The following is a 14,880-nucleotide window of genomic DNA, read 5'->3' as shown; positions in this document are numbered from 1 at the left end:
ACAAGGGGGCGCCGTCCAACGGGCGTCCCCAACATTTAACAATAGGTAATACCATAATAATAATAATACAGTACGTAATACAATACGTAACCCTGGGTAGGCCCGGTCCAGAAACCACCTTCCACCACCAAAACATGATCCCTGGCCTCAACACACACCGGGCCGGAGATGAGGTATGAATCACCTACGGATCAATACCCCCCACCTTGCAGGACCCATGCCTGCAAGATCCTTGTAACCGGAGCCACTATATCCTACAAGTGACTCTCCAATCAAATAACATTATCCGTTAAACCGCCTCTGGACCAGACCTACCCCCGCCACAGAACAGGCCACGTGACACCTTGCGTGACCTGGACCCCCACACACCCAACGCTTGCTCCCCCAACTTGCAAGCCAAACCAACCATTAAAACCTTTCCATCTATCACTTAAACTCTGAGCATCCAATATATGCACCAGCCAGCGTACCCAGTCCACCTTACTGCACCGCACTCCCCTGATCCTTGGTGGCAGGAGCCACCGGGTCCCTGTGACGGCCACTCAGGCCCACCATGCCACAAGCTCCCAAACTATACCGGAATCCACACCATGCCCCGCTGGCCTTATTATAACCAATTAAATGCAGTACCGACTGTACCATCATCCTCCCCAGTACCGACCAAAGAACCACTGTACAGTCACCCTGTACAGTCAGTCCTCCTCCTGTCTCCAGCTGAATTAAACCACCACTGGGGTTGAGATTCAACAACAGGATGACACTCACACTGCTTATGCTACTGGGTTACTTCGCACCCCAAACCTAGTTCTCCCAGGAAACCGCTAAAGTGAAACCCCGCTGTAAAACCACTGCAATCCATAGCCTTGAAATTTCCCCTACAGCTGACCTTGCAGCTTCCCCAGAGCCAAATATCACTACCGGCCTCCCCTGACCGATTTATTCCGCCATCACACCCTCTGACAACAACAGAGGCTCGAGCTGTCTTCCCCAGAAAATCCCAAAATCTTCCCACATACTCAACTACCACACTAATGGACCTTCTTCATCCGAAATCAGGCCCACTTAATTTCAACGAGGCCCACACGGCCTAACGGAACCATGCTCCACCCCAAAATTAACACGGCCTCAAAAAACAAAACAACTGCAACCATCGCCCTGTACCCCTTACTGAGGCGAAGATATTGAAGCATTACCTTTGATCCCAAGGTCCCCAACAACACCTCCAACCATAATGCCTAGTCCGCTTGCCTCCGCAAACTGGACCACGAGAAGCTCCCTGTACTACAATGCCCACCGGAAAATTGCAGCCACACCACTGGCCCGATTGACTCCATATGCAACTATGGGCATCAGGAGACACAACTTTACCAAACACCATGACCGGGCCTTTCGATCTCAAGGAAAACCTTGTGACACGCAACCCCCTTTGAGCTCTCATATACACCCCAAGATAAATTAAAACCTTGGCCACACCATAGTATCCGCTCAAAGCTGACCACCGAGGGGCGTACCACTATTTTCCCGTAACGCACAACTGCACCTTCAAACCAAATACCTTCGTGCCGTGAGACCGGAGCACCACGACTCCCTAAGCAAACCCTTACCCAGATGCCCATACCTACCACCAGGCCAAGCATTCCTTTTTTTTTTTTTTTTTAAATTGTATATGAATATTAAATAGACTCCACCAGCCCACAGATGCCAGGAGTCCACCCATGCAAAACACCCAATAATACCAGATGGCCCTAAGCTATCCGACTTACACTCTATGCACCACAAGTACCCAATCCTCTAGTCCAAACCAAAACTCGCATAGTCCCCACCCGTAATCACGGCTGTCCGAAGAACTCCATTATTCCATCCGCAGCCCACCATTGCTGATTAACCGAGTTCACCCACAGCAGCCCAAAGCTGCCCAGCACCTACATTGACATCAATTCAGTCACGCTGGACTCAACATTCCTCCCAGCACCAACCTCCACAATGGGATAACATGCTCACTAGCCACAAATTAACCCCATGTTACCATTGATGCGGTTGCAAACCTACAAACCCATTACAGCAACCAACACTTCACCTTCTCCTACATTTCCGCTCTCCTTTATTCACTTATCCACAGCAACCCTCGCACCATACCAGGGGACCGCACCTACACATCACTCACAAAACCCCCCTGAAAACTCCTCGCACACACCGTACCGCGGGACCCCTCGCCCCTTTACCTTACCCACCATAATTCATCCAATAAGAACCACCATGCATCAGAAGATTAATAATGAAACACCCCAGCAAACCTTCAATAACTGCGCCGTCTCACCCGCTCACATGTGCCGCAATCATCAGCCCCCTTAACCAAGTCTCACAAGACCTAAACTGCAGTAAACGCCGAACCTCGCCATCCCCAACCTGCAACTGTAACCACCGGACCTGACGCCACCTGCACCCTCACGGCCCCGCTGCCATGAGACCACCCCGTCCGTAACTCTGCCCCTGGCCTCCAGAACATGAACCCACACCCCCCGGGGACCACGGCACCAACCGACCTATGAACTAACCACATGCTCCAAACCACCCCAGCTGCTACCCATATCTCCAGACACTACTCCACTACAGCGACTGTCCCCCCACCACTACAAAAAGGCTTAAACTTAAATTGATTACCGCGCCAGGCTGCCTCCAGAGGACGCCCTCAGATCAGCCGTCACCGTCCTTTTCGCCAGTCGTCCGTTGCTGATCCCGGGACAGTCCCTCAAGCTGCAGGCACCGAATGCCCGCCGAGTTCGCCCCCTGACGCCAGGAGCACCGTGTCCACATGCCCTGTTTGGGCCGATTGTCGCCTCCACAATGCTGGGCGCTCCCCTCCTGGGGGAAGCCGCTACTGATGAGAGCTGCACCCTTGTCCCAATGCCTGCTCCAGGATAGACAGCAGGCCTCCTGTCTCCTCCTCGTCGCCACCTGCTGCGCCCAGTCCTCCGGTCCCGATAATCCAGCCACACAGGTGAGGTGACCCTGCAGGCGCCTCCTGTCTCCTCCTCGCCGCCGCCTGCTGCGCCCAGTCCTCCGGTCCCGATAATCCAGCCACACAGGTGAGGTGACCCTGTAGGCAGCCGTCCTCCGCCCCCCCCGCGGAGGGAGGGGGGGTGTTGTCCATCCATCGCCGCTGGGCGCGCTCCCTGCCGGGAGCGGCCGCATCGCTCAAAAAATCCAGCCTGAGGCCTCACACCGGAAGTAGGCACCCAGGCTGGACACGCCCCCTTTTCGGCCGTCGCGGCCCTGCAGGAGATTCCTCCCGACAGCCAGAGCGGGCGCTGCAAGCTACCGCTGCCCACCCAGCTGCGGAGGGTCCCCACGGGAGTGGGGGCTCTCACGTTGTCCTCCTCACCCCCACCTTCCCCAAAAGACCCCGGCGAGTCCTGAAACTGCCAGCACTGCAGCAAAGAGGGGGGGGGAGGGGAAGGTGCCGAGGAGACACCCAGGCAGCCTGGGTGTGGGACTGCACTGCCTGGGCGCCCTGCACCGCCATGCTGACCAGATCCGAGGATTCCTCAGGACATCATGATGGAGGTTCCCCAGCCCGTCCAAGCTGCAGATCTGCGATGTCCGGATCCATCAGGCTGGATGTCATGATGGAGGTTCCCCAGCCCGTCCAAGCTGTCATCCAGGAAATGCAAGAGGAGATAATTGACTCCCACCTCCTATTATATACACCATAAAGCTCCCTCCTTTCCTTCCACCACACTCCACCCCCTAACCAATCACCTTCTTTTCCTCATTGCTAAACGAACCAACACTGTTTAACCCCATCAACTCCCTACCCTCCGGGCTGTCATGTCGCCCCTACACCCTATGGGTTCCATGGCTTTCTGAACGGCTGCACCCAGTAATCTAAGTGATACATCATTGGATTCAGGGTCTCTTTTCCTACGATACACTGCTCTCAGATGAGGTAGCAAAAACCTGTTGACAGATTCCCTTAAGCAGTTTCCCAGTAAGAATCAGCATGTTTCCACTGTTCTTATGACATGGCCCTCTCTGAATGTAATTAGGAAGGGCATCACCGCTGCTTTTACACATAGCAAAATAATATATGTGGTATAAAACAGCCCCAGCTGTGAAGGGTTAAGATTAAGAGCAATTGCTTAATTTTCTAAAACATAACTTGTGAAGCTATTACTGCTAAAGTAAAGCAGACAAGACAGAGTGCTGCCGCTTAAATGGAAAAGATGTAGCTATGAAATATTCAGAAATGGAAAACACAGGGAGGGATCGGCTGGGGACTATGCGCGCACCGACTCCTGCAGCTGCTCTCACATATATTAGAAGACTGGAGCAAACAGCACTAAAGAGCACAGGATGGGAGGCAGGCGTAATAAATTCAACTTAAATCCACACACATATATAAGCATCAGTCTGTACGCTCCGTGCAAATGCAACTTCTCATACAAATTACCGCAAATCATTTTATTTTCATAACCCAATTAGTCAATCCAGGCCTGGTAACACTATAGGGTAAAGTATAGCGGGCTTTACACGCTACAATATATCTAACGATGTGTTGGTGTCGACGGGGTCACGTCGTAAGTGACGCACATTCAACATCGTTAGTGATATTGTAGTGTGTGAAACCTACGTGCGATTGCGATTGAACGAAAAAACGTTGATCGCATACACGTCGTTCAATTACTGACAATTGAACGTCAGGTTGTTCAATGTTCCCGAGGCAGCACACAGCGCAGTGTGTGACACCCCGGGAACGATAAACTGCAGCTTACCTGTGTCCCGCGGCTCCCGCCAGCTATGCGGAAGGAAGGAGGTGGGCGGGATGTTTACGTCCCGCTCATCTCCGCCCCTCCGCTTCTATTGGCCGGCTGTCGCGTGACGTCGCTGTGACGCCGAATGTCCCTCCCACTCCTGGAAGTGGATGTTCGCCGCCCACATCGAGGTCGTATGGACGGGTAAGTACGTGTAACAGGATTTAATCGTTTGTGCGACACGGGCAACAAATTGAACGTGCAACACATACGATGGGGGCGGGTCACATCGCATACGATATCATATGCGAAATTGCAACGTGTAAAGCGGCCTTTAGAGGTCGTTTTGTCATTTACAGTGAGGACATAGGGTCAGGGGCAGACATACCATAGGTACAACTGGTGCAGCCGTCACAGACACATAAAGGGGTGCATTATGGTGAGATTTTGGACTGCAAAGGGCCCATATAATGTTCTTACCCAGGGTCTTCTGTCTGTAGGGTGCCCTTCACGGTATACACTGCGGAGATGTGGAAACATGCAGAAGACATGGCGGCATGGTGGCTCAGTGGTTAGCACTGCAGTCTTGCAGCGCTGGGGTCCAGGGTTCAAACCCACCAAGGACAACATCTGTAAGGAGTTTGTATGTTCTCCCCGTGTTTGCGTGGGTTTCCTCCGGGTACTTCGGTTTCCTCCCACACTCCAAAGACCTACAGATAGGGAATATAGATTGTGAGTCCCAATGGGAACAGTGTTGCCAATGAATGTAAAGCGCTGTGGAATAGCGCTATATAAAATGAATAAATATTATTAATTATATTATAACACATCGCACCATACTTGTGATAGGGTAACAGAAATCCGTGTACACCACGGGCATCTTAGTTGGCAGTATCAATGAGGTCACCTCGAAGATTTTCTATAGAAAGCTTGCTGATGCCACCTCACATGTTTGGATCTTCTGTAAAAGTAGATGACATATGATGATTTTAAAGGGATAAAACATATTACAAAGCAGATTGAAATATTAAGTAATATAACTTAGTAATATACTGTATGTTGTTGTTGTACTAGACCAAAGCGTTTGACTAACTGGTAGCTGCCCCAACCCATATCCTTGCCTTTCATGTTTATAGATCTGTTACATGTTTGGAGTAGTGAGTAAAGGCGAATAGCTGAGCCAGCAGACTTGTCTGTGACATATACAGAAAAGGTGGCTGGCTTAGCTATAGCAACGAGTGCTCAGCCATTCCCCTTCTCTGTCACATATACAGAACAGGTGGCTGGCTTAGCTATAGAAACGAGTGCTCAGCCAGCACCCTTCTCTGTTACAGATACAAAAAAAGGTGGCTGGCTTTGCTTTGGAATGAATGCTCAGCCAGCCCCCTTCTCTGTGACATATGCAAAAAATGTGGCTGGTTTAGCTATAGAAACGAGTGCTCAGGTAGCTCCCTTCTCTGTCACAAATACATTTCTGTCCTTTTGTATATATTATCCACACCATCTCTACGGATCCACATGTGTATCTGCATTGTATTAAAAATAAAAATTACTTGTTTATATGCAAAACAAGGAGTGCAACAAAATCTTCTTTATTTGGACATAGTAGGGGAACTTTCTTCCGCTTGCACCCCGCTCCACAACTGTGTGCATGTCATATTGTTCTACATATACAGAAAAGGTGTCTGGCTTCGCTATAGAAATGAGTCCTCAGTCAGCCTCCTTGTGTGTTACATATACAGAAAAAGTGGGTAACTTAGCTATAGAAATGAGTGCTTAGCCAGTACCCTTCTGTCGCATATTCAGAAATGGTGGCTGGCTTAGCTATAGAAACGAGTGCTCAGCCATGCCCCTTTCTCTGTAACATATACAGAAAACGTGGCTGGATTAGCTGTAGAAACAAGTGCTCAGCCAGCCCCCTTCTCTGTCACGTATTTAGAAAAGGTGGCTAGCTTAGCTATAGAAACGAGTGCTCAGCCAGCCCCTTTCTCTGTAACATATACAGAAAATGTGGCTGGCCTAGCTGTAGAAACGAGTCCTCAGAGCCAGCCCCTTTTTCTGTAACATATACAGACAACGTGGCTGGCCTAGCTGTAGAAACAAGTGCTCAGCCAGCCCCCTCCTCAGTCACATATTCAGAAAAGGTGGCTGGCTTAGCTATAGAAACAAGTGCTCAACCAGCCCCCTTCTCTGTTACATATACAAAAAAGGTGGCTGGCTTAGTTGGAATGACTGCTCAGCCAGCCATCTGGTCACATGTAGAGACAAGGTATGATGCCATATCCTGTGCCAGGCACAGTGAAGCAGAGAGGACTTGGCACTGAACAGCTACTCAAGGGCACCATGGCTAGTAGAGCTATATTACCAGTTTATATAACTTAATAGTCTGCATTGATTTTATTTTACATGATCGGAAAGCCCCTTAACATATCACTTGGAACCACTTATCTTTGTGTAGAGTCGCACACAACGATTTCTTTATTTCTTGCTGCACTGTGTTGGATTTAGATATATTTATTTGATGCTGCTCTTTTCTTTGTACGGTTATAGTGTCGACATTAGTGATCACTAATGTTTTTTTTCTCTCTTCTGTCATAGCTGACGTACCTCCCCTCTCCGTGGGGCGCCTGCCGTTTTTCTGACCTGGGTTCGGACTTCTTCCCAGTATACAGTATATCAGCGTGCAGGATTGACTGTGAAACAAGATACATTGTCGAGAACTGCAACTGCAAAATGGTACACATGCCAGGTGAGGCGCAAACTACAGAAACCTGTGTTCAGTGTAAAACCATTGGGGGGTTTCTTCAGGTTTATGTGCTGTATATTCCATGAGTTATCTGATTGATGACCTGTCAGTGATATGAGATGTCTCTGTGTTTCTAGGTGACGCTCCCTTCTGTACACCAGAGCAGTACAAGGAGTGTGCGGAGCCGGCCCTCAGTGAGTCCTGCACCTCACAGCACACACACACTGCACACTATGCTCTCACAGGCCTATGGGTATTTGCAATTTTTATGGGATGGAAACGCTAGTATTACTCGGTATCTGTGGATAAATAAATGATGTGTAGATAATCCTATTCCTTCTAGCTATAGACCCGAATGAGTGGTTAGACTAATTCATTGGGGCACATTTAACAAACCAAACAAGATTTGGGAAAAATAAAGTCAGAGTCAAGTTCACCATCTTAGTTTAGAAAAAAAAAAAACAAAAAACAAAAAAAATAAGCCTTCACCACAGATATCACCACAGCCTTCACCACGACTTTCACCACAGACATCACCCCAAAACGATACTGCAGACTTCACCACAAAATGTCACTGCAGACTTCACCGCAGTCTTTACTGGAGCCTTCATCATAGCCTTCACCGCAGATTTCACCACAGACTTTACGACAGATGTCACCACAAACTTCACCACAGCCTTCACTGCAGATTTAACCACAGCCTGCACCGCAACCTTCACCACAGACATCACCACAGGCTTCAACGTAGCCTTCACCACATACAGTGCTGGCCAAAAGTATTGGCACCCCTGCAATTCTGTCAGATAATACTCAGTTTCTTCCTGAAAATGATTGCAATCACAAATTCTTTGGTATTGTTATCTTCATTTATTTTGCTTGCAATGAAAAAACAAAAAAGAGAATGAAACAAAAATCGAATCATTGATCATTTCACACAAAATTCCAAAAATGGGCCAGACAAAAGAATTGGCACCCTTAGGCGGGCTTTGCACACTACGACATCGCAGGTGCGATGTCGGTGGGGTCAAATTGAAAATGACGTACTTCCGGCATCGCATGCGACATCGTAGTGTGTAAAGGCTCGGTGATACGATTAACGAGCGCAAAAGCGTCGTAATCGTATCATCGGTGCAGCGTCGGCGTAATCCTTAATTACGCTGACGCGACGGTCCGATGTTGTTCCTCGCTCCTGCGGCAGCACACATGCCGTAGAATATGCGGAAGGAAGGAAGTGGGCGGGATGTTTACATCCCACTCATCTCCGCCCCTCCGCTACGATTGGCCGCCTGCCGTGTGACGTCGCCGTGACGCCGCATGACCCGCCCCCTTAATAAGGCGGCGGGTCGCCGGCCAGAGCGACGGTCGCAGGACAGGTGAGTCCATGTGAAGCTGCCGTAGCGATAATGTTCGCTACGGCAGCTATCACAAGGATATCGCAGTTGCGACTGGGGCGGGGACTATCGCGCTCGGCATCGCAGCATCGGCTTGCGATGTCGTAGTGTGCAAAGTGCCCCTTAGTCTAATTCTTGGTTGCACAACCTTTAGCCAAAATAACAGCGAACAACCACTTCCGGTAACCATCAATGAGTTTCTTACAATGTTTTGCTGGAATTTTAGACCATTCTTCTTTGGCAAACTGCTCCAGGTCCCTGAGATTTGAAGGGTGCCTTCTCCAAACTGCCATTTTGAGATCTCTCCACAGGTGTTCTATGGGATTCAGGTCTGGACTCATTGCTGGCCACTTTAGTGGTCTCCAGTGCTTTCTCTCAAACCATTTCCTAGTGCTTTTTGAAGTGTGTTTTGGGTCATTGTCCTGCTGGAAGACCCATGACCTCTGAGGAAAACCCAGCTTTCTCACACTGGGCCCTACATTATGCTGCAAAATTTGTTGGTAGTATTCAGACTTCATAATGCCATGCACACGGTCAAGTAGTCCAGTGCCAGAGGCAGCAAAGCAACCCCAAAACATCCAGGGAACCTCCGCAATGTTTGACTGTAGGGACCTTGTTCTTTTCTTTGAATGCCTCTTTTTTTTTCCTGTAAACTCTATGTTGATGGCTTTTCCCAAAAAGCTCTACTTTTGTCTCATCTGACCAGAGAACATTCTTCCAAAACGTTTTAGGCTTTCTCAGGTAAGTTTTGGCAAACGCAGCCTGGCTTTTTTATGTCTCGGGGTAAGAAGTGGGGTCTTCCTGGGTATCCTACCATACAGTCCCTTTTCATTCAGACGCCGACGGATAGTACGGGTTGACACTGTTGTACCCTCAGACTGCAGGGCAGCTTGAACTTGTTTGGATGTTAGTCGAGGTTCTTTATCCACCATCCGCACAATCTTGCGTTGAAATCTCTCGTCAATTTTTCTTTTCCTTCCACATTTAGGGAGGTTAGCCACAGTGCCATGGGCTTTAAACTTCTTGATGACACTGCACACCGTAGACACAGGAACTTTCAGATCTTTGGAGATGGACTTGTAGTTTTGAGATTGCTCATGCTTCCTCACAACTTGCATTCTCAAGTCCTCAGACAGTTCTATGGTCTTCTTTCTTTTCTCCATGCTCAATGTGATACACACAAGGACACAGGACAGAGGTTGAGTCAACTTTAATCTATGTCAACTGGCTGCAAGTGTGATTTAGTTATTGCCAACACCTGTTAGGTGCCACGGGTAAGTTACAGTTGCTGTTAATTACACAAATTAGAGAAGCATCACATGATTTTTTAAACAGTGACAATACTTTTGTCCACCCCTTTTTTATGTTTCGTGTGGAATTATATCCAATTTGGCTTTATGACAATTTTTTTTCTTTTTTTCATTGAAGACAAATTAAATGAAGATAATAATACCAAAGCATTTGTTATTGCAATCATTTTCAGGAAGAAACTGCGTATTATCTGACAGAATTGCAGGGGTGCCAATACTTTTGGCCAGCACTGTATATCACCACATACTTTACCACAGACGTCACCACAAACATCACAACAGACTTCACTGCAGACTTCACCCCTAACTTCACCATAGACATCACCACAGGCTTCACCGCAGCCTTCACTACAGACTTCGACACAGACATCACCACAAATCTTTACCACAGCCTTCACTACAGACTTCACCTTCACCACAGCCTTCACCGGAGCCTTCACCACAGACTTCGCCACAGACATCACCACAAATCTTTACCACAGCCTTCACTACAGACTTCACCTTCACTACAGACTTCACTCCAAACTTCACCACAGATGTCACCACAAAACTTCACCACAGCTTATATACACTATCAGGTGCAGGGCTTCCACAAATCATCTGTGATCTTTCCAAGTTTCTGTTTATTCCAAAAACATGAAGTTCCAAGTGCACTCTTTGGGTTAGTTTCACATACTTCCAAGTTAGATGTGAACCCAACTTACGTCCTTCCTTTATATTTCTCATTTCTTGAGTCTACTTATGTCTTTGGCTCAGTAAAACACATAAAAAACTGCTGGAGACTGAACATGAACTTTGGAAATGATGAGAGTTATGGAAAAGTATATTTACTTGCAGGATTGCCTTTAAAGAGGTGTTCTGGTTCTAAGTGTACGCTGCACATACAGTTCATAGTCTCTATACATTTAAAGCACCACTTCAGTCTTTTTTTTCAGCACTGGAATGGTGTTTTAAATCTAAGGCGGGCTTTGCATGTTGCGACATCGCAAGCCGATGCTGCGATGTCGCACGCGATAGTCCCCGCCCCCATCGCAGGTACGATATCTTGTGATAGCTGGCGTAGCAAAAATTATCGCTACGCCAGCTTCACATGCACTCACCTGCCCTGCGACCGTCGCTCTGGCCGGCGACCCGCCTCCTTCCTAAGGGGGCGGGTCGCGCGGCGTCATAGCAACGTCACACGGCAGGCGACCAATAGCGACGGAGGGGCGGAGATGAGCAGGATGTAAACATCCCGGCCACTTCCTTCCTTCCGTATAGCTGCCGGCGGCAGGTAAGGAGATGTTCCTCGCTCCTGCGGCTTTACACACAGCAATGTGTGCTGCCGCAGGAACGAGGAACAACATCGGACCTGTCGCGGCAGTGTAATTATGAAAAAGTCGTAGCCTGCACCGATGATACGATAACGACGCTTTTGCGCTCGTTAATCGTATCATCTAGGATTTACACACAACGATGTCGAAAGTGACGCCGGATGTGCGTCACTTTCGATTTGACCCCACCGACATCGCACGTGCGATGTTGCAACGTGCAAAGCCGCCCTTAGTCCATTGCCTCTGGGCTCACCCTCCAGCGTTTTCATCTTTTTTCAACATTGCTACAGTCCTTCCATGCCATATTGTACCCATAATGTCTGACTGTACAGAAGTAACAAGTTACATCACAAGCGCTCAATACGAGTCTATGAGAGCCAGAACGATTCTCCATAGACTTACATTGAGTTGTGAGTGTCGGTAAAAACAGATGAAGATGCTGGAAGGTGAGTACAAGACGGGGGGCAGGGGACTTAGATTTAATGCACTCCTCCTGCAGTAGAATAAAAAAAATTACTGGAGTGGTGATATAAAAAGATTTTAGGGCTTAAGATATTGAAAACCTATACTTAGGGCAGGTAGTTGACATCAGATAAATGAGGGATCAACACCCAACACCCCCACTTATCAATTGTTTTCAGCCAGATGTAAATGGTGAAAGGATCCCAGGTACTGCAGCCAGGGCCACCAACATGGCATTACAACCATTACTGCTGTATGGGGCCCGGGGTAATTACTTTACACTTAATTAATATTTGGTCCCCGCTCATCACCTTTTCACTAGGCCCTACTATGCCCTACTCCGTTTGATATCTTCAGTGACAGCAGACGCAGCCGGTCGACCCTCCTTTCTTCATGAGGCTTGTACTGTGCATGCGCTAAATAGGATGTCATGCGCAGTACAAACAAGAGCTCTCCTGAAGAAGAGGATCCTCCAATCACCGCCGAGCGCGCCAGGATGGTGAGTATGATCTGTGTGTATCTGTCTTCCTGTTCCTGGCTTATATACACATCAACATACTGTATAGACAGGTCCACACTATATCCTGTATTACAGTGTGTCTGTGTATAGTGTGGATCTGTGTACACGGTATGGTGCTGTGTGTACGCTATATACAGCCCACATCCTCTTTTATATATGCAGCCTCTATTGTTTATATAGCCCACGGCCTCTATTGTGTATACAGCCTCTATTGTGTATACAGCCCGCAGCATCTTTTGTGTATATAGCCTCTATTGTATATGCAGCCTCTATTCAGCATACAGCCCAAGGTCTCTATTTTGTATCTAGTCTCTATTGTATATACAACCCTCAGACTCTTGTGTACACAGCCTCTATTGTGTATACAGCCCACAGTCTCTATTGTGTATACAACCCCTATTGTATATGCAGCCTTTATTGTACATATAGCCCTCAGACTCTTGTGTACGCAGCCTCTATTGAGTATACCGCCCACAGACTCTTGTATGCAGCCTCTGTTGTATATGCAGCTTCTATTGTGTATACAGCCCACAGTCTCTATTGTGTATACAGCCAGCAGACTCTATTGTGTATGCAACCTCTATTGTGTATGCAGTGCACAGCCTTTATTGAGTATGTAACCCACAGTTCTTATTGAATATATAGCCCACAGTCTCTATTGTGTTTACAGCTCACAGCCTCTATTGTGTACACAGCCTGCAGCCTTTATTGTATATACAGCCCATGGACTCTTGTGTATGCAGCCTCTATTGAGTATGCAGCCCGCAGTAGCCTCTATTATAAATATATATATATATATAGAGAGAGAGAGAGAGTATATGCAGCCAGTGTACTCACATATGCAGGAGTTTTTCCAAGAGTGGGCGTTGGGACTGTGGAATGTGCGCGGGATGGAGGCGGAGCTGGAAGGGGAACCTGGGCGGAGTCTCAAGGGGGCCCAAAAATTTTGCCAGTATGGTGCCCTGAAATTCCTGTTGGCAGCCCTGACTGCAGCTCAGCCCTAATGCTTCAATAAAAACTAACTTGCAGGACCCAGAAATAGCTATTACTTAGTGATTGAAGCTGTAGTGCTCAGGTCTGTTCACTGTTTACATTCATCTGTTATCACTGCTGACAACAGCTGAACTGTAGGGGCCCCAGGTATCACAATCTGATATTGATGACCTATACCTAAGACAGATGATCATCTGTGTGTGTTTTAATTTTTTTTTTCCTTTGCTGAGATAATCTTATAAATGTGTCCCTCTCCTCATACCACATTTTCTGGGCTGGGGAAGAAGTAAAAAAGTATACAGACATTACAGCATGGGATCACAAATTATTCTCTCTTAAAGTAAGTAAAACATTTCTTAAAAAACGGAGAGGAAATGTATTAAACGAGAGAAGAGATGCAGCTTCCGAATTGTCCTTAAAAAACTTTGAATTCTTTATTCATTTAAAATCCAGAAGAAAAATGGACATGGACATACATCAAAATGTAATAAAATAGAGCCAGACAGACAAGGGAAACGGCAACGCATTTTGAACACGGTCTGTGTTCTTTCTCAAGCCTGATGGGAAAATTGACCCTTAAGGTATATAAGTCCACTCCAGCCAATCCGGTATGGAATCGACTTAATCAGTAGAAACACATAATACATGTGTTATCAATACAGGCAAAGGGATCAAAGAGAAAAATAAAACATACAGTCAACATATAAATAAAAAATTGTACGACTATACAAATATATAAAACTATTTTTTCCTTTTGCCTGTATTGATAACATGTATATTGTGTGTTTCTACTGATTTAGTCCATTTCATACCTGATTGGCTGGAGTAGACTTATATAACTTATGGGTACATTTTCAGGCTTGACAAAGAACACAGACCGTGTTCGAAACACGTTGCCGTTTGCCTTGTCCCTCTGGCTCTATTTCATTATATTTTGATGTATGTCCATGTCCACTTTTCTTATGGATTTTAAATGAATAAAGAATTTAAAGATTTTTAAGGACAATTTGGAAGCTGGATCTCTTCTCTCATTTATGGTTACCTGTGATTCAGAGCGCTGATCCGTGCATGCTGATTGTCCTCCACTGCTGAGCTGGATTAACCCTCTATGCTATGGGGAAATGTTTTACCTCACAAAAAGAATCAGCTATTATCCCCTGCTGTAATGTCTTTATACTTTTTTGTGTCCTCCCCTGCCGAGTAGATGTGTTATGATCATGATCATGTCCCTGTACGGCCAGACACGGCCATTACACAGTACATAGCAGAGGCACATACACATATATATATATATATATGTATATATATATATATGTATATGTATATGTATATATATATATATATATATATATAAAAGATTATCTCATCACAGGAACACTTCTAAAATACATTCA

General features: G+C 46.9%; 1 protein-coding gene across 2 annotated transcripts in view; it reads left to right on the top strand.

Annotated features, from left to right (window-relative positions):
- The window catches only part of ASIC2 (acid sensing ion channel subunit 2), a 1,244,893-nt gene that overhangs the window by 1,185,908 nt on the left and 44,105 nt on the right, over positions 1-14,880 (top strand). For both annotated transcript variants that reach the window (XM_075350302.1, XM_075350301.1), the window contains exons 4-5: positions 7,350-7,500; positions 7,635-7,691. In XM_075350302.1, the coding sequence (XP_075206417.1) occupies positions 7,350-7,500; positions 7,635-7,691 (208 nt within the window). The remainder of the gene's footprint in view (positions 1-7,349; positions 7,501-7,634; positions 7,692-14,880) is intronic.

The sequence above is a fragment of the Anomaloglossus baeobatrachus genome, chromosome 5, assembly GCF_048569485.1.
Source record: "Anomaloglossus baeobatrachus isolate aAnoBae1 chromosome 5, aAnoBae1.hap1, whole genome shotgun sequence".
NCBI classification, from domain to species: Eukaryota; Metazoa; Chordata; class Amphibia; order Anura; family Aromobatidae; genus Anomaloglossus; species Anomaloglossus baeobatrachus.
The sequence above is the reverse complement of the archived record's forward strand: the minus strand, read 5'-3'. Positions and strand labels throughout refer to the sequence as shown.